The sequence below is a fragment of the Alexandromys fortis genome, unplaced genomic scaffold (genome assembly GCF_014885135.2).
Source record: "Alexandromys fortis isolate MF-2015 unplaced genomic scaffold, M_Fortis_MF-2015_v1.1 scaffold_13, whole genome shotgun sequence".
NCBI classification, from domain to species: Eukaryota; Metazoa; Chordata; class Mammalia; order Rodentia; family Cricetidae; genus Alexandromys; species Alexandromys fortis.
The window spans coordinates 3,564,067-3,585,732 of record NW_026067908.1 but is presented as its reverse complement, the minus strand read 5'-3'; the positions used below and the strand labels follow the sequence as shown (position 1 = coordinate 3,585,732).

The following is a 21,666-nucleotide window of genomic DNA, read 5'->3' as shown; positions in this document are numbered from 1 at the left end:
GCAAAGGGACAGAGACCACATCAGACTTACTATAATTCCATCTGCGTGCTGCTCCGCATTACTCTGGTCCTTAGGGAAAAACGTTAAAGACATTAACTTCACTCTTACATTTAAGTAATGTCTTGTGTACTTTTCTTAATAAGAAGGCTTCTTTTACTAGGTAAGGAAGTTAGAAATTACCTCTCTGCTTTCACTGAGACTTTTCATCTCATGTGGTACTCACTCCTAACCAGACACACCTCTATCACTGGCAACACAACCCAGAAGAAAATAACATGACAGTTATCTCTGCAGAGGCACTGACTGGTGCTCAGCATGTATCCTACCAAAGTTTACTGACATTCATAGCAACAATTAAAAGCAGATATGTTGATATAAGGACAGAGACCCTCAAAATTTCTAAGTTTCAACTTTACAATAAGTTATGCCAACTCCTCACAATCCCTAAACTTCTACTGCACTTGACGGGCATGACCCTTGTCTGAACCGTGATCTGAAAAACCTAGGATGGTCATTATTTCACATATCTGGTTATGACTTCAGAATTACACCAATACTTTCCTAGAGATGTATTCTAATTTTCATTTCAGTAAACTTAACAGCTGTATCCACAGAGTGATGATGTAACACTTAACACTGCCTGGTAAGTATTGTATGTATATTCACTTACTCCATCAATAACCCTGTAACAGGTGCTTTTTTCTTTTTTGTTTTCTTTTGTTTGTGCCTGCTTGTTTGGCTGGACTCAAAGGATGACCTGAGCTCTTGATCTTCTTGTCTCCAGTTACAGGCTTACACCACCACACCTGGTTTACATGGGGCTGGGGATGGAAGCCAGGATTCTGTGCATGCTGGCAGACACTTTACTAACTGAACTGCATCTCATGCCCACAGGCAGCATTACTGTCACCACTGGACTGTGGCAGACATAAGCTCCCGATACAAGCAGCCTCCCTGCAGAGTTCACACTCTTGGCTAACTACCATTTTGTCTTACCTCTGCAAGGTTGTGTGTGCCTCAGGGGGTGAAGAAAGTGGTGGAAAGTTGGTGACACAAAAATCCTTCCTCACAACTGCATGAGAAAGGACTTAAGACTTTGAATAGTGGACCCTGAACTCTTCTGCACCCTTCTTCCCACTTGCCTTCTAATAGGCTCTGTGCCCAACATAGGTGTGAAGATGAAGAATTAGTCTTCTGGGGTGCTCTCAGGCATAGACAGGCATGGGAAAGCATCTCCTGGTGAGTACCATCTAGAAAGTAATCAAAGATCTCTGGGAGAAAATACATACTCAGAAAAATCTGAGGAATCAAAAATCCTTTAGCCTGAACTGGCCGTCTCCTGTGACCAGATCGGTGCCTGGCCCAACTGTCACCAGAGAGGCGTCATCCAGCAACTGGGGGAGAAGATGCAGACCCTCAGCCAGCACTGGCCGGAGAAGAGGAGAAAGGGCTGTAGGAGCCAGAGGGGTCAAAGACACTACATGAAAACTCACAGAATCAATTCACATGGGCTCATAGGGACTCATGGAGACTGAGCCAACGAGGCAGCCTGCAGGGAACTGACGTAGGTACTCTCTATATATATGCAGCTTAGGAGGACTCCGAACAGTAGAAGTGAGGGCTATCTCTGTTACAGACTTTTAGGGCCCTACTCCTCACACTGGATCGCCTTGACCAGCCTTAATACATGAGGAGATGCGAAGTCTAATTGCATCTTGATGTGCCATGTTTTGTTGATACTCTTATCAAAGAAACAAGAGTTGGATTAGGGGAGGGAACAGAGGTGGGATGGGAGACGGGGGAGAGAGCAGGGACTAGGATGAGAGGAGGGAGGGGAAACTGAGGCTGGAATATAAAAATCACTGTATGATTGTTGTACTTTTAGAATACTGCAACATTTCTTGGGTTTCTTCATGTTCACTCATGTAAAATTGTACCTATTTCAGAGTTTTTATGAGGATAAAATGAGAAAATATAGGAAAGTATTTAAGGGAGAAAAGTTAGATATAAAACTGAGTTTTTAAAAAATATTTATTTATTTATTATATATACAATATTCTGTCTGCGTGTATGCCTACAGGCCAAAGAGGGCACCAGTCCTCATTAGAGATGGTTGTAAACCACCATGTGGGTGCTGGGAATTGAACTCAGGACCTCTGGAAGAGCAGACAATGCTCTTAACCACTGAGCCATCTCTCCAGCCCCCTAAAACTGAGTTTTTTAAATTAAAGGAAACTAATGCAGTGTCCTAGATAGAGTTGTCAACTTGACACTAACCTACGCACATCTGGGAAGAGAAGCCTCAATGGAATAAGTGTCTCCATCAGACTGCCTGTGGACAAGACTGTAGGCATTTTCTTGATTAGTGACTGATGGGGAGAGAGGTAGCGGGCTGTTGGTAGTGCCACCCAGGCAGATGATCCTGGGGGTAGAAGAGAGCAGCCTGAGCAAACAATGGACAGCAAGCCAGTAGGCAGCATTGCTCTATGGTTTTTGCTTCAGTTCTGCCTCCAGGTGCCCTTCCTAACTTCTTCAGCAATGGAGTGTGACCTGAGAGTTGTAAGAAGAAACAAAGCCCTTTCTCCCCATGGTGCCTTTGGTCATGGTGTTTGTCACAGTAGTCAAACTGTAACTAGGACATGCAGTACCAAAGGAAGACATCAGAGACTCAGAATAAGATAAGGTAACAGCTATAGCCTTTGTTTTCTCCACTAGACACTTGGGGGACATTCCAAAACAGTGATGCAAAGAGAAGCCAGGTACACAAGTAGTATAAAAGAGTAATCCCACAGTAGCAAGCATAACCACAACCATCCTCTAGTATTATGCAGATAAAACATATAAATAAAATGCTAATGTATTAAACTGTCCTTTCTGGAAGCTTTCTGAAAGATTCAGTAGAAGGCAATCTTTGTTTGGTCTTTGTTTTAAACATAATGGTCAAATTATATCCGAAAATTTATCTATTAATATAGACCTTCAGAAATCTAGACATCAACGTGTTCATCAGGAAGAATCTGAAGACTTGGCATTGGGCCGGGCAGTGGTGGCACATGCCTTTAATCCCAGCACTCGGGAGGCAGAGGCAGGTGGATCTCTGTGAGTTCAAGGCCAGCCTGGTCTACAAGAGCTAGTTCCAGGACAGGAACCAAAAGCTATGGAGAAACCCTGTCTCGAAAAAAAAAAAAAAAAGTTGAAGACTTGGCATCACTTTTTAAAGTGCACATGCAGAGAAGGGCTACTACAGCAGACCTGCGCAGTTCCTCCATTTCAAGTCCCGAATACAAAGAGTGGCTCACTAAGCCTCTTGTGGGAACAGCATGGTCTACTGATGAGCCTCTGGTAGAAACCTGGGCATAGTGTCTCTAAGGAGCTTCCCTAATAAACAACATTTCTCACACTTGGTAATGGTTTGTGACTGCAGGAACTGGGCACATCATATAGAATTTCACTAGGGAAGACTTGAGTATGTGTCTGGTTTTCTGAGTGCTATTTCTGTGCTATTCTCTTTGCTGATCTTGGTTATGTAACTCTGACTGAATGCTGTGTCCTATCTGTCCTAGCCAGCCTAGCTGAGGTCTAGGAACTCTTGGCCCAGCACACACATTCTCTACAAAACTCCAAGAGTAACTGCTTTTAATATCTACACAACTCAAATTAGTACTTTCCCCTTTATGTAAAAAATTGAGTTAACTACACACTTGAGATTCTAAAGTCAGTAATTCTGATACAGAAAAATTTTAAATATAGATCATTTAGAATTATAAAGAAAGAAAACTCAATTTTCCTGCTCAGTTTATAAACTTATGACATTTTCTTTTCTTCTTCTAGTTTCTAAACAGCAAACTGATTTTTCCCTAAGACTTTAAGAATATGAAATATAGGAGATCAAATGTGCCCAAATGGTCTGTTATTAGGCAAATATCATATCCTCTCCAATGCTGAACCTATGTGGGCCTTTGTGACTATCCCCACTAAGAGCAAAAGTTATGCATGACTTCCAGCACTGCAACCTGCCTGGCTTTCTTGGAAATGACTTCACTGTGAGGAGGCCTGGGCAGCCACAAAGACACTACAGAGAGGAAGTGAACTCTTCTCCCCAGCACCACCACCATGTAAGTAAGCCATCTTCAAAGTGGGTCCTCCGGACTGGAGAGATGGCCTAGCTTAAGAACACCTCCTGCTCTTCCAGAGGACTCAGGTTCAGTTCTAAGCACTCAAAAGAACTCCAGTTTCAGGGGATCTGGTGCTCTCTTCTGACCTCAGGGGGCTCGTGCATGCAGAGAGAGAGAGAGAGAGAGATAGAGAGAGAGAGAGAGAGAGAGAGAGAGTGTGTGTGTGTGTGTGTGTGTGTGTGTGTGTGTGGTGGTGGTGGGTGATGGGGCTGTGGGCAAGACATGCCCTCTCATCTGCTACACGACTAATGCCTTCCCCAAGGAATACATCCCCACTGTGTTCGACAATTACAGTGCCCAGAGTGCAGTTGATGGGAACACAGTGAACCTGAACCTGTGGGACACAGCGGGCCAGGAGGAATGTGGCTGCTGCGCACCCTTTCCTACCCTCAGACCAACGTCTTTGTCATCTGTTTCTCCACTGCCAGTCCACCCTCCTATGAAAATGTGAGGCACAAGTGGCATCCAGAGGTGTGTCACTACTGCCCCGATGTCCCTATCCTCCTGGTGGGCACCAAGAAGGACCTGAGAGCCCAGCCTGATACCCTACGGCATCTCAAGGAGCAGGGTCAAGCGCCCATCACACCGCAGCAGGGCCAGGCAGTGGCCAAGCAGATCCATGCTGTGCGCTACCTTGAGTGCTCAGCGCTGCAGCAGGACAGCGTCAAGGAGGTGTTTGCAGAGGCTGTCGGGGCAGTGCTCAACCCAACACAGATAAAGTGTGGGCGGTCCTGCATCCTCTTGTGACCCTGGCATTCAACTTGGAGGCTACCCCTTGTCCCCCTACCAGTTGTGCCTTGGCGCCTTGTCTGTCCCCAAGCTGTGCCTTAAGGACTAATTCTGGCACCCCTTGCCAGGGGACTCCCTGATTGCCTTTTATTCCTTAAGGAGGTACACGGGGAAAGGGGCTTTGGGCCCTGCCCCACTCTGCTTGGGAATACCAAGTATTCCATGAGTTCACCTAAGCCAGGTTGACCCTTCCAAGAGGCAAGCCCAGTGTCACCCTCCATTTCCTGCTACTGACCAGTTCGTCTAGCTTTCCAGAGTCGCTGCCTGTTGTAGTGCCTCCTCTCAGGTTAGGAGCTCTAACCTCTGCCTTTGCTCTTGGAGTAGGCTCTCCAAGATATCCCCCCCACAGAGGAGGAGCCACAGAACCCTAAGAAAAATGCCCTAACCTGCCCCATGTGCCCAGCCAGACCTTATGTGTCTGCTGACTGACTTAGGCCCCATGCTCCTGGGGGCCTTTCCTACACCATCAGCATCAATAAAACCTCCTGTCTCCATTGGAAAAAAGAAAAGAGAAGAAAAGAAAAGCGGGTCCTCCAGCCCCCAGTGAAGTCAACACAACACAGAAATGGATGAATAAGTGAGTAGAAGCTATTTTAAGACTCAGTTTTTAGGTGGTTTGTTACAGATTACTGGCATCAGTTTTAAGGTGGTTTGTTACAGATTACTGGCATCATTGGTGCACTTTCATCTACAAAACCCAGGGTTGGGGATGTAGCCCAGCTTTACAGGAAACTGCAGTGTGGTCCTCAGCACTGCACAACCTGGGAATGTCTGCACACTATTGTAGCCCCAACACTGCCAACGCAGAGCACAGGCCCCAAACTCACCCTCAGCTCACTGAGTGTAAGAACAGCCTGAGCTACAAACAAAACACCTACCTCAAAACAAAAACACAAATTCTAGTACAACAAAAACCGAGCACTTCTAATTCCTGTATGATAAAATGAACTACTTGGACAATTTTCCCTCAAACTTTTTTTTCATATATGCTATCTTACAGGATATTCTAAATCAGACTTATTTGCCTTTTGAGGTACATGAAATCTACATAAGCACACAGCCTCTTTAATGCTTTATCATCCATCATAAGCTGTAGATAGCTGGTCTCTTACTTTGCATATCTGATCAGATTAGCTACAGAAGCGTGTCTAGTCTCCCTGCACCGGAGACTCTACTGAACTCAAAGGACTTAGGAAAAGGGCCCTGTCGCCCCACACAAATCACAGCATGAGTACCACATGCAAGGGCTGTTTCTAACTTGTTTAAACACATGACCATGACTAAGATCTGGAAATATGTCACTAAAATAAGCATGTGTACTTTATGATTTGGGGTAACTTTTGACTAGAATTAAGAACTCCAGTATATTTTAAAAAATATTTTTATGGTTTATTTAACTTTATCTTATGTGCATTGGTGTGAAGGTGTCAGATCCACCCCCTAGAACTGGATCTTCAGACAGTTGTGAGCTGCCATGTGGGTGTTGGGAATTGAACCTGGGTCCTCTGGAAGAGCAGTTTGTGCTCTTAACCGCTGAGCCATCTCTCCAGCCCGAACTCCAGTATTTTTAAACCATTGATATTTTTTTTAAATTAAAGATTAAATACATTCTACACTGCCCTAATGAGGCAAAGTCTTAATTATATACCCACATAAATTCTAACTTATAATTCAAGTCTTATGAGATCCAGCCAATAAAATTCACATTAAAGAAGGAATGAATTTGGATTCTTTACTCATACTATAATAAAAATCAAGGTGCATCACTGCCACAAACTTGAGAGAGAAAATAAAAAACATACAAGCAAAATCTTCATCATCACAGACAGCAGAGAATCTAGATGAAAAGCCACAGAAAGGGGCTAGAGAAATGGCTTACGGGATGAAGAGACGACTCGGTGGTTAAGAGTACTGACTGCTCCTCCAGAGGACCTGGGTTCAATTCCCAGCACCCACATGGCAGCTAATAATAGTCTCTAACTCTAAGATCTGTCACCCTCACACAGACATACATGCAGGTAAAATACCAATGCAAATGAAATAAAAGTAAATAAATTATTAAGAAAAAAAAACATAGAAAGGCTTTGAGAGGACAAAAAGAAAGAGCAGGTGCTAGGCCGAGAAAGGATCCCTCAATAGAAGCTCAAAAAGCTAGACCCTCAATCTCTAACACCCAGAATGGTAAGAAAATTAATTTTGGTTAAGCCATCTAGTTTCTATGATATTTTGTTATAAAAGCCTGCGTTGATAAAGGCAGGTGACAATATGCTCTCAGAGAAAACAAACGTCAGTAAGCATATCATGTGGCTGTGACTAGTGATGCAGGGTTAGGAAGAAAAAGAAACTGGTGTGACATGGAGATTGTTCAGCTAGTCAAGACATTTCGTGTGGCAGAAACTGGAGCAAAGTGAGGGAAGAGACCATCCTGGAGAACATCTGTGAGAGGAGCCACCCAACAGAAGCAAAGGTCCCTGAAACTGAGAAGAAAGTTGTCTCCCCTGAAGAGAAAATTAAAGGGAAGCAGGCCCCCCGTTATCAAACAGTGTGGTCAAGCAGTAGATGAAAGGGAGTGAGAGCTCAAATGCTATGGTGCCCAGCTGACATCTCAAGATACCTGTGCAGGCCTCGGAGACGATGGACACAGAAAGGAAGCTTACGGATGCAGAGTCATGTAGGGTGCAACATGCTTGAAAGCCTTACAACATGCTCAAACTTCCTGCTGGGATTGATTAAAGTGACTCCAGGGTACCACCACTGAAAAGTAGATCTGTCAGCCTAGACTAACACATTCAGCTGTGGGAACTAGTAGAAAGAAATGGAATAATCTGAACTGTAATACAGTTCAAAGACAGAGAACATCAAAAATACTCCTGATGAGGACCAGCAAGACAGTTCAGCAAGCAAAGGCTCTTAACACCAAGGCTGCAGACCAAATTCCCCATGACAGCAGACTGCATCAACACAGGCTGGCTGCTCTGACTGCTACACACAATGAATATATCACGTAATAAACGCTCCCTAATGAGTAACTAAGAAGGAGCCGCTGAGCCAAGAAAAGGCTACACTCCAAGTAGAGCTATCTGTCTGAGTATTTTGAATGTCCTTCAGAGACTCCCCAGGCTGGCCAGCAAGTCTAAGCTGCATTTCTTCCACCACCATACTAGATATGCTTTTGGATGAGAGTGTAATTCTTCCCTCTCTGTCCCCTCCCCTGTATCTGCAGGTGCTTCTCCATGCAGTCACGTAAATTTAGATCCAGAAAAACTAAACAAAACCATAGCCTGAATTTTGTCTCCGGCCCTGCCCTACACTACTGTGTCACTAACAATGTGAGGGAAAACGAGATTCTAACCCTGGGCAAACAAAACCATGTGAACAAGTAAAACACACCACTGAGTATTTTCCAACCTCCCTGCCAAGCTGTCACCTACCTGCTGCTACCCACTAGCTACAGGCACACAATGGCAAGCATAATGGTGAATGCAAGGCTTATTCTCAAACCTATTTCTCTCTCTAAAAATCCCAGGACCAAAAAAAAAAAAAAAAAGCTTTCATAAAAGTGGGTATAGATTAGTATTTAGCCCAAAATAAATCACTACCCATTTTGTTCCATGGATAACAACAATTAATGACTGGTTTACCAATGTAGTTCAGTATCCTCTCCTCCTCAAAAACAAACAAAATACACCAATTTCAAAAATGTATCTATTATACTCTATAATGTACAAGAAAACAGCCGTGGTAAAGCTTAACTCTTGATTTCTAAGAAAAAAATTATGTAAAAGATTTAACAGAATATAGCCTTCTATTCCAAGCTGCAGCTGTGGTTAAAACAAAGAATATGTGTGCTCTTTAAACATGCTCCCTTATTTCCTACCCAAAGAATGGGCTCTTTAAACATACTACCTTACTTCCTAGCCAAAGAATGCGCTCTTTAAACATGCTCCCTTACTTCCTAGCCACAATGAAAAATTTTACCAGAAAACAGACAGGTGTGTGTGTGTGTGTGTGTGTGTGTGTGTGTGTAAACATGCAAACATAGTAATTGTTTAACAAATTATAGAGTTCCACAATTCTGTTTACTGTTGAAAAGTAATGTTTCAGAACTAAGTTTGTATATACTAAGAAAAAATTCCAATACAATTTCTTAAATTATAAACTTTGAAAGGAAATAAAAAGTAAAGTTTACTTACTTTAGCAATCTGTAGCAACACAATGCAGTGCTTAATTGATTCTACCATGCTCTATAAAGACAAAACACTGATTTTAGGGTCTTGTTGCAAATAAAATAGTTATATGATATTAGAACTTAAAATAGTCTTAAAAATCAGTTCAAATATACAAAGGAGTAAAGTCTACACATTAAATACACCTTTCTATGTATATGGTGAGTTCTAATTTGATGACAGAGTGACAAGCTACTTATTAGCAACTCTATGATTTACTAAGGAAGATCACACTATCATTTATACCAAATAATATCTACTATTTTTCTCTCAAAGAGAAAGTATGCGAGTCTGAGTTTGATTAGCCTTCAATTGTTTAGATCAACAGTAGCAACCCCAATGTCAATGCCTAAAGCAAGACACGGGGCAGAATCTGGTCAGAATACTCAGATCTGAAGTATTATTTTGCCTATTTTAAAAATACTTTTATCTAGATACAAATATCATTAGTAACATCATATTAAATAAGATCAAAGGCCAGTGCATTAAGGAAACTCAAATCTTACTGCATTTTTAAGAGGAGAGTATGTATAGATTGAGTATCCCTCATCCTCCAAGTTCCAATTCACAATTTCAGGTGTCAGGAAGTCAAACTGCAAGCATCAGCTGCAAGAAACTTAAATGGATCTTGAGTTCAGACTTGAGTCCCCTCCTCTATTTATCTTATATTATGCATGTGTAAATGATCTATTAGAGATACTTCCAGTGCCAAGTATCTCATATATGAGATACCATTTTTTTCTTTTTTCTTTTTTTTTGGTTGTTGTTGTTGAGATAGGGTCTCAAAAATGAGATCACTATGTAGCTGAGGCTGGCCTTTACTCCTAATCCGTGCTTGGATCACAGGTATGTGCTACCATGTTGAACAACAGCCTCCTATGCACGGAGGATACTTTTATCCCAAGATACCACTGATGTTAAGACCAGAAACAAATAAAATGGTACATCAGATTAATTTCAACCACAGGGATAACAAATTCTTGGCCAATGACTTGATTCTTAAATACCCTCATAAAAATCCACAGAAACTAAGACACTGTTTGTTCTTATTAATAACAGCAGGTTCTAAATTAAAGTCAGAGTTTAGTAATAACTTACATTTGTTGTGTCTTTGAGAGTTTCAACTTTCTGTGAAAAATAAATTTTATAAAATAGAAATAATGAAAATCACAAAGAGGTGCATATTGTTATTTTCGGGGATTAGGCATTTGAAGGGTTTTTCACTTACACTATTCCAAGTTAGTGTAATTAAATTAGGAAAGAAATAGTTTGTTATATTTTTTAGTCTAAATCCAATATTTAAATTTAAAATTCCAAATATTTTATGGATAAATACTCATAAAATTCATGCACTTCAAGACTTGCAAGAAAGTATAAAACATTCTTATACCTTTCCGGAAAACAGATTTTATATTTATTATAGACTTCATGGTTTTTCAAAAAAAGTTTCCTAAAATGTCATTTAAATAAACTAGAAATAAATTCCAAAACTAAGAATTAATGGAAGGTGAGTTAGAACATGAATTTATATTATTATTAAGTGTAGCTGACCAAACTGTAAGGCCACTGTCAGCAAGAAAGCAATACAATAAAAAATGCTGCACCAGGAACAGTGCAAGAAAAGAGAAGATGCGGCACCTAAGAGCCCCGACAAACACCCAGGAAAACCAAACTGAAGGCCTAGAGGCCACAATGCAAGCACTGGCTCTCCCTGTCACATGCTCTTTCCGAGCAGTTCTCTCCCTGAAGTGACCACACGGAAACAGTAACTTTCCTTTTGTTTTGTTGTTTGTTTTTTAAGACAGGGTCTCACTATGTAGCTCTGAATGTCTTAGAACAAACTATGTAGAACAGGCTGGCCTTGAACACAGATCTGAACTTGGATTAACGGCATGTGCCTGGTCCCAAGTCCTAGAAATTTAATACCTTTCTACCTTATATGTAAAGAACTTACTCCCAAACATCTAATACTTGCAAAACAGAATTATATTAAAAACCTGAATATTATCCTTTTATTTAATTATTAAGCTGCAACTGAAAATTTACCAGAAAACACCACTTGAGGGAACATTACAATAATACATAGTAGATCAGTGATATTGTTTCTGGTGGGTTGGTAGATTTGGCTTTTTGCTATTGTTGTTTTTTGTTTTGAGATGGGGGTCTCACTATGTAGTCCTCACAAAGCTTAATGTGCTGGGATTAAAGACATGTGCCACCATGCCTCATCCATTTTGTCTTGTTTTATATAGACTCTTGCTAGGTAGTGCAAGCTGGCCATGAACTCCTGATCTTTCTGCCTCAGCCTCCCCAGATTCTAAGTATGCCTTAGTCCCCCCCCCCCCGCCCCGTTTCAACAATATTAACATAATAAAATACTGGTGTATTTCCATTACTTTTTCAAAACATTTTTGAATTTTAAAAAATTAAGTAAATTATGGTTACAGAAGTTACCTTTCTCTGTTCATCATCTTTACAATTCTGAAGCTTGTCATCAAAAAGCTACAGGGTATGAAAAAGACACTTTTAGTATCAAGATATTTATTACACTGTGTAGACTTACCAAACAGAAAAGTAAACCTTAGTTCCTAAATATTTCTGCTGTGCCTAACATACACATAAATTATTTCTAGGCTCTGTATCAAATCTCATTCTTCTATGAGAATGACTGTGAACTGCTAAGACCAAATGCCATGGTAGAATTACAGTAAGAAAGCGATTCTTGCCTGTGTTTGCGATTCATGTGTGCGTGTGTACCTATGGAGGCAGAGGAGCATGTCCAGGGTCTTCCTCTCCCACTCTCCACTTTGCTCTGTGAGACAGGAACTCTCACTGAACCTGTTCTGGGCAGGCTAGCTGGTCAGCAAGCTCCCAGGATCTGCCTGTCTCCATTCTGCACATTTTATGTGGAGACCAGAGAACACTGAGTGTCTTCATCATTTTCTAACTTATTTCTGGAGACAGAGTGTCTGCCTCAACGAATGTGGAGCTCTCACACTTGACTTGACGGTGCCCAGAAAGCTTGTGGTATCATCCATGCTAGTGTACAGACATGTGCTGCTGTGCCCAGTGTTTCTATGAGAACTGGGAAACCAAACTCAGACCTCATGCCTGCACATCAAGCACTGAGCCATCTTCCCAGCACCTCCACAAGACTTTTTATTGCTTGTTTTGAAAACAGGGTCTTACTCTGTAAGCTAGGCTGGCCGGGAAATATGTAGTATACTATATAGTTACTCTCAAATAGGTGATCCTCCTACTTCAGCCTGAGGGTTAGGATTATAGACACTAGACCCACAAAACTTGCAGTAACTAGAAATATTTATTTAAACTCAAAGTTATTTTTTCTGCTTTGTTTTCTAAGTTAATGGGTTTCTTTTTCTTCCTATGACCTATCATTTTAATTCAAAGAGAAAAGTCACTCCCAAAAAATGAAAGGGAGGAGGAACCCAAGATCTCAGCGACATCCTATTTACCTTTTCCTCAATAATCAAAGAGTATTGAACATACATTTTATCAATATAACTAGAGGAAAAGATCCTACTTTTAAGGAGTTATCAATTTTAAAAATTGCTGAAAACTGTGAGGGATGTAAATTACCCTCAAGTAACTTCGAAGCCCAGCTTAGCAACGTTTACTACTTTATGTCAGAACAGCATGCCATACCTTTAATTGTTCTATCAAGATCTGCAGGTAAGCGTCAGCCTCTGTAAGTTTCTTATCAAAGTCTTGGACACTAGGAACAAATCCTGAATCCAAACCCTAGAGGAAAACAAAGTGAATCATCTGGCGTGCCCAAGCCACATATATTATTACAGGAAACGCTTCGTCTTCACAAATGCGTAATTTCAACTTTCAAAACAGTCAGTCCATTTATACAAACGAGTTTAAGTTAACAAAATTTCCCGAGACAAGTACTGCATCAACCTTCCACTCAGTAATACATGCACTGCAGCTGCTTTGAGAGAGGGTTGGTGCCCCCCCTCAAAATCACCCCCTCCCCACGACTGGCTCCCTTTCCACCAGAGTCACAGTCATTTAGTATAAAATATAATATAATAAGAAATAGAAAACCTCCTAGGCTATTTCCTATTTCCTCCCATTGTTTTCCTGTCCCAAGAATCATGTTTGTTTGTTTCTTTAGAGGTAGGGGCTCAATGTGTGTGCTCAGAGGGCAGCTTGTGGGAGTCAGTTTTCTCCTGAAACCACGCAGGTTTTCCGAGACAAGATTTCTGTGGAACAGTCCTGGCTGTCCCGGAACACTCTGTACACCAGGTAGGCCTCAGACTCACAGACTGCCTCTGCTCCTGAGTGCTGGGATTACAGATACTTAACCCATCCCATCAGCTCAGAAATTTTCCACCTTCTTTTTTCCTTATTAAAAAAAAATTTTTTTAAGAGAAAGCTGAGCACAGTGGTACACATCAACAGTCTCATCACTGGGAAGGCTAAGACAGGAGAACTATAAATTTATAACTAGCCTGGGTTATAGTCTCACAGCCTTTTCTAAGTGCAACTGCTGATTCTTCTCACCTTATCAGGTTCCCTATTCACTTTCAGCCTTTGAGTGAACACTACACTCTGGACAGGGTGTAAATTATTTATCTAGATGCCTCTCTTCCTTAGTTTAAAAGTACAGCAATAGCATACCCTACTTTTTGTACACCTGCATCTCAATACACTTTTTGTTCTGACTGTTCAAAAGAAATTTTGAGCTCTTAATTATCTCTGACTACATGAACAATCGTAAAAGGCTAAGCACTGGGAGAGAACCACTTTCCCAGCCCCTGATATCTACCTGCACACCCAGCTGTCCTGTCCTGAGGAACTACCACCATCGACTTCTAAGCCAACCAGAAAACTGTACTAAATGGGTGACAGATGGTGTAGCCCAGCAAACTCAGCTGTTCCCAGTCTTCTGCCTTTGGCCAACACACACTGCTTGTTTGTATATTCTCCACTTGAGTGAGCCGACAGTGGAGCTCTCCGTATTATAGCAACATCCCACCTGGGCACAGGGAACCCCCAGCTCGCCCCACTCCTTCCCTCCGGCTCCGTCTACTAAAACACCATCACATCACTACTTACTATTCACTGATGCTCTTCTCAAACTACAGTTGACATTCTGACACCAAATGTTAAAAAATTTAAAAATTACAGCCTGTCATGACCATTGGAAAAGCCAGTTATCTTGTAATTATTTTCTTTTTCAAATTTAAAGCTAATAAATCTTGCCGTATTTACTTTTACAAGCATGTAAAGAAACTAATTAAAGAAAAATCCCTTTCCAGTAAGTGATATATATGAAAACAATGTTTAAGAAAAATTATAATCAATGTATTCACAATCCATATAATAACAAACTTATACTCAAACACATTCTTTTGGGTTTTGTTTGTTTTGACACATGGTCTCGCTATGTAGCCCTGGATGGCCTGGAACTCACAGAGACCTGCCTGTGCCTGCCTCCAAAGTGCTGGGATTAACCATGTTGGGCCACCACACCCAGCTACACACTTCTTCATCTTTAAAAACTATCCCAGAGAACTTCCTATTAGACATGTCTGCTAAGCAAAGTGGAGTTCAGACATTTCACAGAAGGGACAGTGCCTCTGACACTTAAGACACCACAGGAAAATCGGGTGCCTGCCTCAGTTTTTGTTTAATTCCAAGAGTAAAACAGCATAACTAGCAGTGGTTTAACTCTCGAGAGCCAGCTACCATCAGTTAAATACACTGCGCTTACTCATAGTTAGGAGAGCCCAGTGACACATCCAGAGTGAACAGACGGCAAGGGGGAGAAAGGAAAGGAGATCGTCAAGGACTTTGCTCTTCTAAGCTCCTTTAGAACTATCTCTGTCAGGAAATTAACAGCGCCTTTTAAATAAATCAGTTAGTGAAACTCTTCTACAGAAGAGAAACACATTATTTAAACTTCAAGTCTGAACCCCACCTCAATTAATTCTTCAGAAATATTGTTGTCTCTTGGATCTATGATCTCACTAGGCTCTCTTCTCAACCCCGCAGACGCTCGTACACAAGTTCCCTTCACCAACAGAATAAACCCCGGGTTCATAACCTCACGGTATGGAAGGCTTATGGGGAGGTTTGTAATGGTGGTCATCAGCCTAAAACCGCGGAACTGGAATAACTTCCCTGCACAGCAATACGAAAATCGTAGGTTGCTTTAAAAGGAATTCTACAGAGTTAGCTTATCTATAACCAATTAAATAATATGTACGGATTTATCAGGAGCATGGACAGGCAGGTGGCAATGATGACACCTTTCTTAAAATGACTAAGTGCACTAAAATTACCCCCAGTTTTCCCATCAGCCACCACCTCTATCTTCCCATTCAGACATTAGAAATGATGTGGCTGGGGGCTGGAGAGATGGCTCAGTGGTTAAGAACATTGCCTGCTCTTCTAAAGGTCCTGAGTTCAATTCCCAGCAACCACATGGTGGCTCACAACCGTCTGTAATGAGGTCGGGAGCCCTCTTCTGGCCTGCAGGCATACATGTAGACTGAATATTGTATACTAACTAACTAACTAAATAAATAAATAGATTTAAAAAGAAAAACAAACACAAAAAATAAGTGATGTGGCTGAGTTGTCTTGTCTCTATCTCATGGAATGACAAGATACTTTTAAAATTTCTGATTACATTTTGTAGTATAAAAATAAAATTATAAAACTGTTGAATTTTTATTTTTTAAAAAAAGGTTGAAGAGCTGGCTCAGAAGTTCAGAGCACTCGCTGTTCTTGCAGAGGGCCATAGTTCAGGTCCCAGGGTCCACACAGTGGCTCACAACTTCATGTAACTCCAGTTCCTGGTGATCTAATGCCCTCTTCTGGCCTCCACAAGCACTGTATGCACATGAACCAACACAGGCACACACACACATGCACGCACATGAAAAAAACAAAAAAAAAATTAAAAATTGTATTATATACCTGTTGTTCTTTCCAGCCAATATTCATAACAATGAGACATTACACTTATTCATATTGGTCCTTTTAACTTTAAAAGATACTTTTATTTATTGTGCACACACGCATGCAGGTACACAAGGTACTACACATGTATGGATGACAGAGGGCAGCCTGTAGGAGTCAGTTTTGTTCCTTCTTCAAGTGGATTCTGGGAAATGGAATCCATCATCAGGTTGTGCATCAGGGGCCTTTTACCCAGTGAGCCATCCTGCTGACGCTGCAGACTTCTTTTTAAATAAGACTAAGAGCACAGACCTTCCCCAGGCTGAGGGTGGTCTGTCTTCCTTTGGGAAGAACTGCAAGCAGGGCAGACCTTTAAAAACGGTGCTACTGCACACTGCTAAACAGCAGACTGGGAGTAAAACAGACACATTTCTCAGTTCTCTGCACCTGCTCTATCTAACACTGAGCACGTGACTCTGACTTCTCTGAAGAGAGACACAAAAGGCAGGAGCTGTGCGTTCCTTATCAGCACCCTCGGGGCTGTCACAGTGCTAGACGAATGCACGTGGCAGCTGCACCGAATGTCCACTGCTGCTCCCCATGCTCCTTCTGGATTTCTGCTCTCTGCTCCCTCTTTCCTTTCTTCTCTTGTCTATGTCCTGCAATAACTGAAGTGGTCATAATGCAGTGCTGGCAATCAGGACCTTGCTGCTCTCTGCCTTACAATATTGAAGTACCACAGTTCTATTATTTGTCAGTCTGGATAGAATTGTACTTTACATTTTAACTAAAAGTCCATAGTCCCAGCATTTAGAAGGAAGATCAAGAGTTCTGAGCAGCCAGACTTCTCTAAAAACACTAAAATTTTAAAAAGATTAAAAGCAGTGATAGAAAAACACACACAAAATGGTCTATGGTAGAACAAGAAAAATGAATCTAATTTCTAATATACAGGACTAGCTTGATATTCTCAGGGGACACCTAAAAACTAACAGGCCAGCAAATTAAATTAAATGAACTCCTATTAACGATTTTAGGTGGGACATTAAATACACAACAAAATGTTTCATCCAAATTAAAAAGAGCATTACAAGGGTCATCTTAAACCCCGAGAAACATGCAAATCATAGCTTGCTTTGGGACTCTCCTAGTAAGACTTTCGAGGCAGGCTGTAAAAGGTTTTAGAGCAACTCCTGATAACAGTGACAGACCAATGAACAAAGGTCAGAGTTACCGAAGGTGGCTTAAGGTATTCTTGACCAGAATCAGAAATTAAGAAACTTATGGGTAGCTAGGTGGTGGTAGTGGCTCATGCCTTTAATCCTAGCACTAGGAGGCTGAGGCAGTCAGATCTCTTGAGTTTGAGGCTAGCCTGGTGTACAGAGAGAGTTCCTGGACAGCCAGGCTACCCAGAGAAAATGTGTATTGGGACATCCCCCACCCAAAAAAGAAAAGAAACTTATGGGTAACTTGAGGAACTAAGAGTAACACTGAACAGGAGACTGAGCAATAACACAAAAGAATGTGAAAAATAATACAGTTTCAACCAGTCTTATTTCTTAATGAAAACTTGAAGGACTGAGTTTGCTATGCAGCATTTTTCTTAAACAGAACAAAATAATATACAATAAAAAAAATATGTACTAAAAAGGAAAAGGAAGCTATGTGTGATTGCACACGCCTAGAATCCCAGCATCTGATAGGTGGAAACGGGAAGTCCATAAGTTCAAAGCTAGCCTGAGTTATAGTAAAACAAATTAATTTATTTAAAAGGAAAACTATATTTTAAATAAATTATTTATGGGGCTGGAGAGATGGCTCGGTGGTTGAGAGCATTGCCTGCTCTTCCAAAGGTCCTGAGTTCGATTCCCAGCAACCACATGGTGGCTCACAAACATCTGTAAAGAGGTCTGGTGCCCTCTTCTGGCCTGCAGGCATACACACAGACAGAATATTGTATACATAATAAATAAAATAAAAAAATGATAAAAAATAAATTATTTATGTCTTCAGAGAAAGTTCGAAATGATAGAGAGCAAGTCATTGGCAGTAGAACTATAACGAAATATAGCTTAAAATATTAACAAAGGAAAATTCAAAGAAAACACACCTGATAAAAAGAAAGAATATGGACAAACAGGCATTTTATTAGCAAAACAAATACTCTAAAAATAATTAATTTTTACACAAATTCCACTTTAATTTAAATAAGAGCACTTGCAACATCTATGCTAACAACTGAGGATGACATGTTTGAGATGACCTGTCACCCAATCAAAGAAGCAGAGGACATACTTACGATTCAATCACTTACAATTATTTTTGAAAATTCAAGAACTGGAGAGATACCAGAAGACTGGAAAAAAGCAAGTGTGGTACTGATCTTCCATAAAGGTAAGAAAAGAGAGTAGAAAGTTACCATGCTGTGAGTCTGACATCAGCGATCAAAGGACTAAGAGAAAACCTGTAACTATACAGAGGACAATAAGGACATAGCAAGTGACACGTTAAAAACCAAAGTCTGACAAAATGACTGGCTTTTGTGTTTCTCAGAAAATTAAGTGAGCATATTAAGCTCTTAGGGAAATGGCACCATCTTGTCCTCCTATCAGTTCATTTAATAACAAAAAAAGTATACAAAGAAACAACTTAGTAATTTTCATGTGCCCATGATTCCATGAGGGATACTAATGATATCCTGAAACATTTACAGCCCCACAGTGCAGCCACATCAGTCAAGAACAGGTCTTGGAGCTACTGAGGAGTCCTGAAGGCAAGCATTTCTATGTATTCTTAACTCTAAAGATGTAACAGTCATCTGCCAATTCATCTGGAGACAAGATCATCAATTTTAAACATCCATAAAACTGAGCACAGCGATAAACTTTTTCCTCCACTACACTTTCTGGAAGACATCTTTCCATGGCTACATATGGCTTCAAGTCAGTTTCTCTCTCCCACACCGCTGCTATCGGTTTCTTACCAAAACCTTCAGGGCACCCCAAGAATGCCATAAAAAGTCTTTTCTGAACAATTCTAAGTGAACAATACTGACACTATAGATTCACCATGAATAAGACATACTGAATTTTTTTCAGAGTACTACACTATAAAGTCTGTTAAATACTTATTTCTTATTTTATCTCAATTTATTATGACACTGTAAATAGTTATAGGCAAAGCTCAGTCCCAGAATCCCAGCACGTGGGGGATTGAGGCAGGAAGACAGCTGAAAGTACAGGGCTAGCCTGGACTACAAAATAAAACCTTGTCTTAAAATAAAAGAGAGAAGAAAGATCATGAGATAGACTAACCCTGAACCTATTTCACAAGTGCTTACTGAACATTCAAATCTTCCAATAGTATTTTTTCTTTTCTTTTTTATTGAAACTAAGTTTTTTTTTCATACAATATATTCTGATTGCAGCTTCAGCTCCTCCAACTCCTCCCGATAGGATTTTTAATTAGAATTCTAACCCACTCCTCTACCTACAAATACTACCACATTTTTCTATTAAGTTACAGTACTATTTGAAAAGAGGAGCCATGTAATCTGAAAATCACACAGGGTGGTGATGTAGTGGAAATGAAGCACAAACAAGTGTTAACAGCAAGTTCTGAGTCCTGACTCTACAGCTTCCTAACAGACTCCCACAGGTGTGCTCAGGCTGGTTCACTGTCCCTGCTTTCATTTCCCTATCAACAGGAGGGGCCACTAATTAATGGTAGCTGTTCAATTTCCTTTCTAGATCTGGAGACTTGGACAGCCAGAATTCACTTTCTTTAATCCCAAGACCTACACAGTACTTCACAGATAAGTCATCATGCTGATGGATTTTAAAAAGAGAAAAAAGACTGACGAATAATACTATAAGCCACGTGCAGTTTTTCTTGGGAATAAACAACCAAGAAAAAGGCACAAGCATTAAACTTAACACTCTTTTTAAAAGAAAACTAACAATAAGTTGATGAACTCTGAAGAAGATAATGGATGGTATAAAAATGGTAAAAGCAGTAACAAAACGTGGCAAAATACAGCCAACAAACAGATCAGAGGAAAACCCTGTATGGATGTTCAGAAAACAGTTGGCTATTGTGCCTACAGCACAGAATGTAAGCTGCACCTTGGTAGCCAAGAGTCAAAAGAAAGCTTCCCTCCACCAAAGATTATAATGGTTAAACACAACTCTAATCAAACAAACTACTAAAACTGTTTCTATTTTTAAAATTTATACAGGAAACAGTTTAATAGTTAAGTTTTTGTTTTGTTTAAAAAAAGAAAAGTGAATGACAAATTCTAAATTGCTCACCCAGAGATAGAGCAGAAATGGGCTGTTTCACTCAACAGGAGAATCAAGAATTAAGATCAGTACAGATATCAGCACTAAAATTTATGACTGGGCACAACTGCTTAGTTCTTAAGATGAAACTCTCTGCACTCTTCCACTGACAGGACAAAATATAAGCATGGACTCCATAAAGTGATAATGGAACAATTTAGCTGGGCAGTGGAGACTCACGCCTTTAACCCCAGTACTAGGGAGGCAGAGGCAGGCAGATGTCTGAGTGTGAGGCCAGCCTGGTCTACAGAGTGAGTTCCAGGACAGAGAACCCTGTCTCAAAAAACCAAAGAGGGAAAAATCGTGAAAACCTGAGTTTGCTGGCCTTTATAAACTAGTTAGCACTAACTGGTTAGCTCCCAACTTGAGTGACACCGAAACTACACGTAGAAATCCACTGTAGCTGCACACTGTAAACTGTGTCTTTAGTTTATATGCCCTCACACTCCCAGCTCCTCCGGAAGTCAAACACAGGGGAAAGCCATGGAATTCTGTCACTTCTTGGGTGGGACTCAGGAAATGGGGGCCAAGAGAGATTTGTGCTTACAGTTTTTGCTTGACATGTTTAACTTTTCTAAGTATTTTTTTTATAAAAACATCAAGGCTTCATGGAAAAATATTCAGAAATCACAAGTTATACATATTTTTCAAAAAATTATATGCAAAGTCACCAGGTTTACTCTTTAAAGATTATCTATGAAATCCTAAAATATACCAAAAAAGAGTTGGCATTGCTGAAACTACTCATACCCCATTCCAAGCAAAATGAATTGTAGCCAAATTTGTAACATCATTTAAGGGTAAAGTGCCAGGCAGCAAAAAGCCCTGCAAACAGAGATTGTTGACATCCTGGGGGAAAAATGAGCCCCTTAACAAAAAATAAAGCAAGACACTGAGGGCATTCCACGCCCATCCTGCCACCGTGCTCATGACTCGGCTTCGAAGAAAGCAAACTTAAGGTTTGCAAACAGAGGCAACTGAGTTAGCTAGGCTACTTGAAGGCTTTTTATTTTGTTTTTATTATTCTCAGGTGGGAGTATGCCATAGAATGAACACACACAGAAGACAACTCTTGGGGAGTGGATGCTGTCCCTCCACCTTTATGTGGGTTCCAGGGATTTCAGTCAGGTCAGCAGGCCTGCACAGGCAGGGACTTTCTTTTACCCTCAAGGCCAATCTTCAAGTTGTCAGTTAGGT

The 21,666-nt window shown here is 40.7% G+C and overlaps 1 protein-coding gene and 1 pseudogene across 8 annotated transcripts in view; one reads left to right on the top strand and one right to left on the bottom strand.

Annotated features, from left to right (window-relative positions):
* Positions 1 to 21,666, bottom strand: part of Osbpl9 (oxysterol binding protein like 9) — a 122,551-nt gene that overhangs the window by 30,061 nt on the left and 70,824 nt on the right. For 3 of the 8 annotated variants that reach the window (XM_050136252.1, XM_050136253.1, XM_050136255.1), the window contains 5 exons: positions 12,857 to 12,952; positions 11,645 to 11,692; positions 10,289 to 10,318; positions 9,158 to 9,208; positions 31 to 69 (listed from right to left, as the gene is read on the bottom strand). In XM_050136252.1, coding sequence (XP_049992209.1) covers positions 31 to 69; positions 9,158 to 9,208; positions 10,289 to 10,318; positions 11,645 to 11,692; positions 12,857 to 12,952 — 264 coding nt within the window. Of the gene's footprint in view, positions 1 to 30; positions 70 to 9,157; positions 9,209 to 10,288; positions 10,319 to 11,644; positions 11,693 to 12,856; positions 12,953 to 18,443; positions 18,513 to 21,666 lie in introns of all 8 variants that reach the window. The other 5 variants (XM_050136247.1, XM_050136249.1, XM_050136250.1 and 2 more) reach the window with 3 other exon arrangements.
* LOC126497954 (rho-related GTP-binding protein RhoG-like) lies at positions 4,363 to 9,147 on the top strand (annotated as a pseudogene).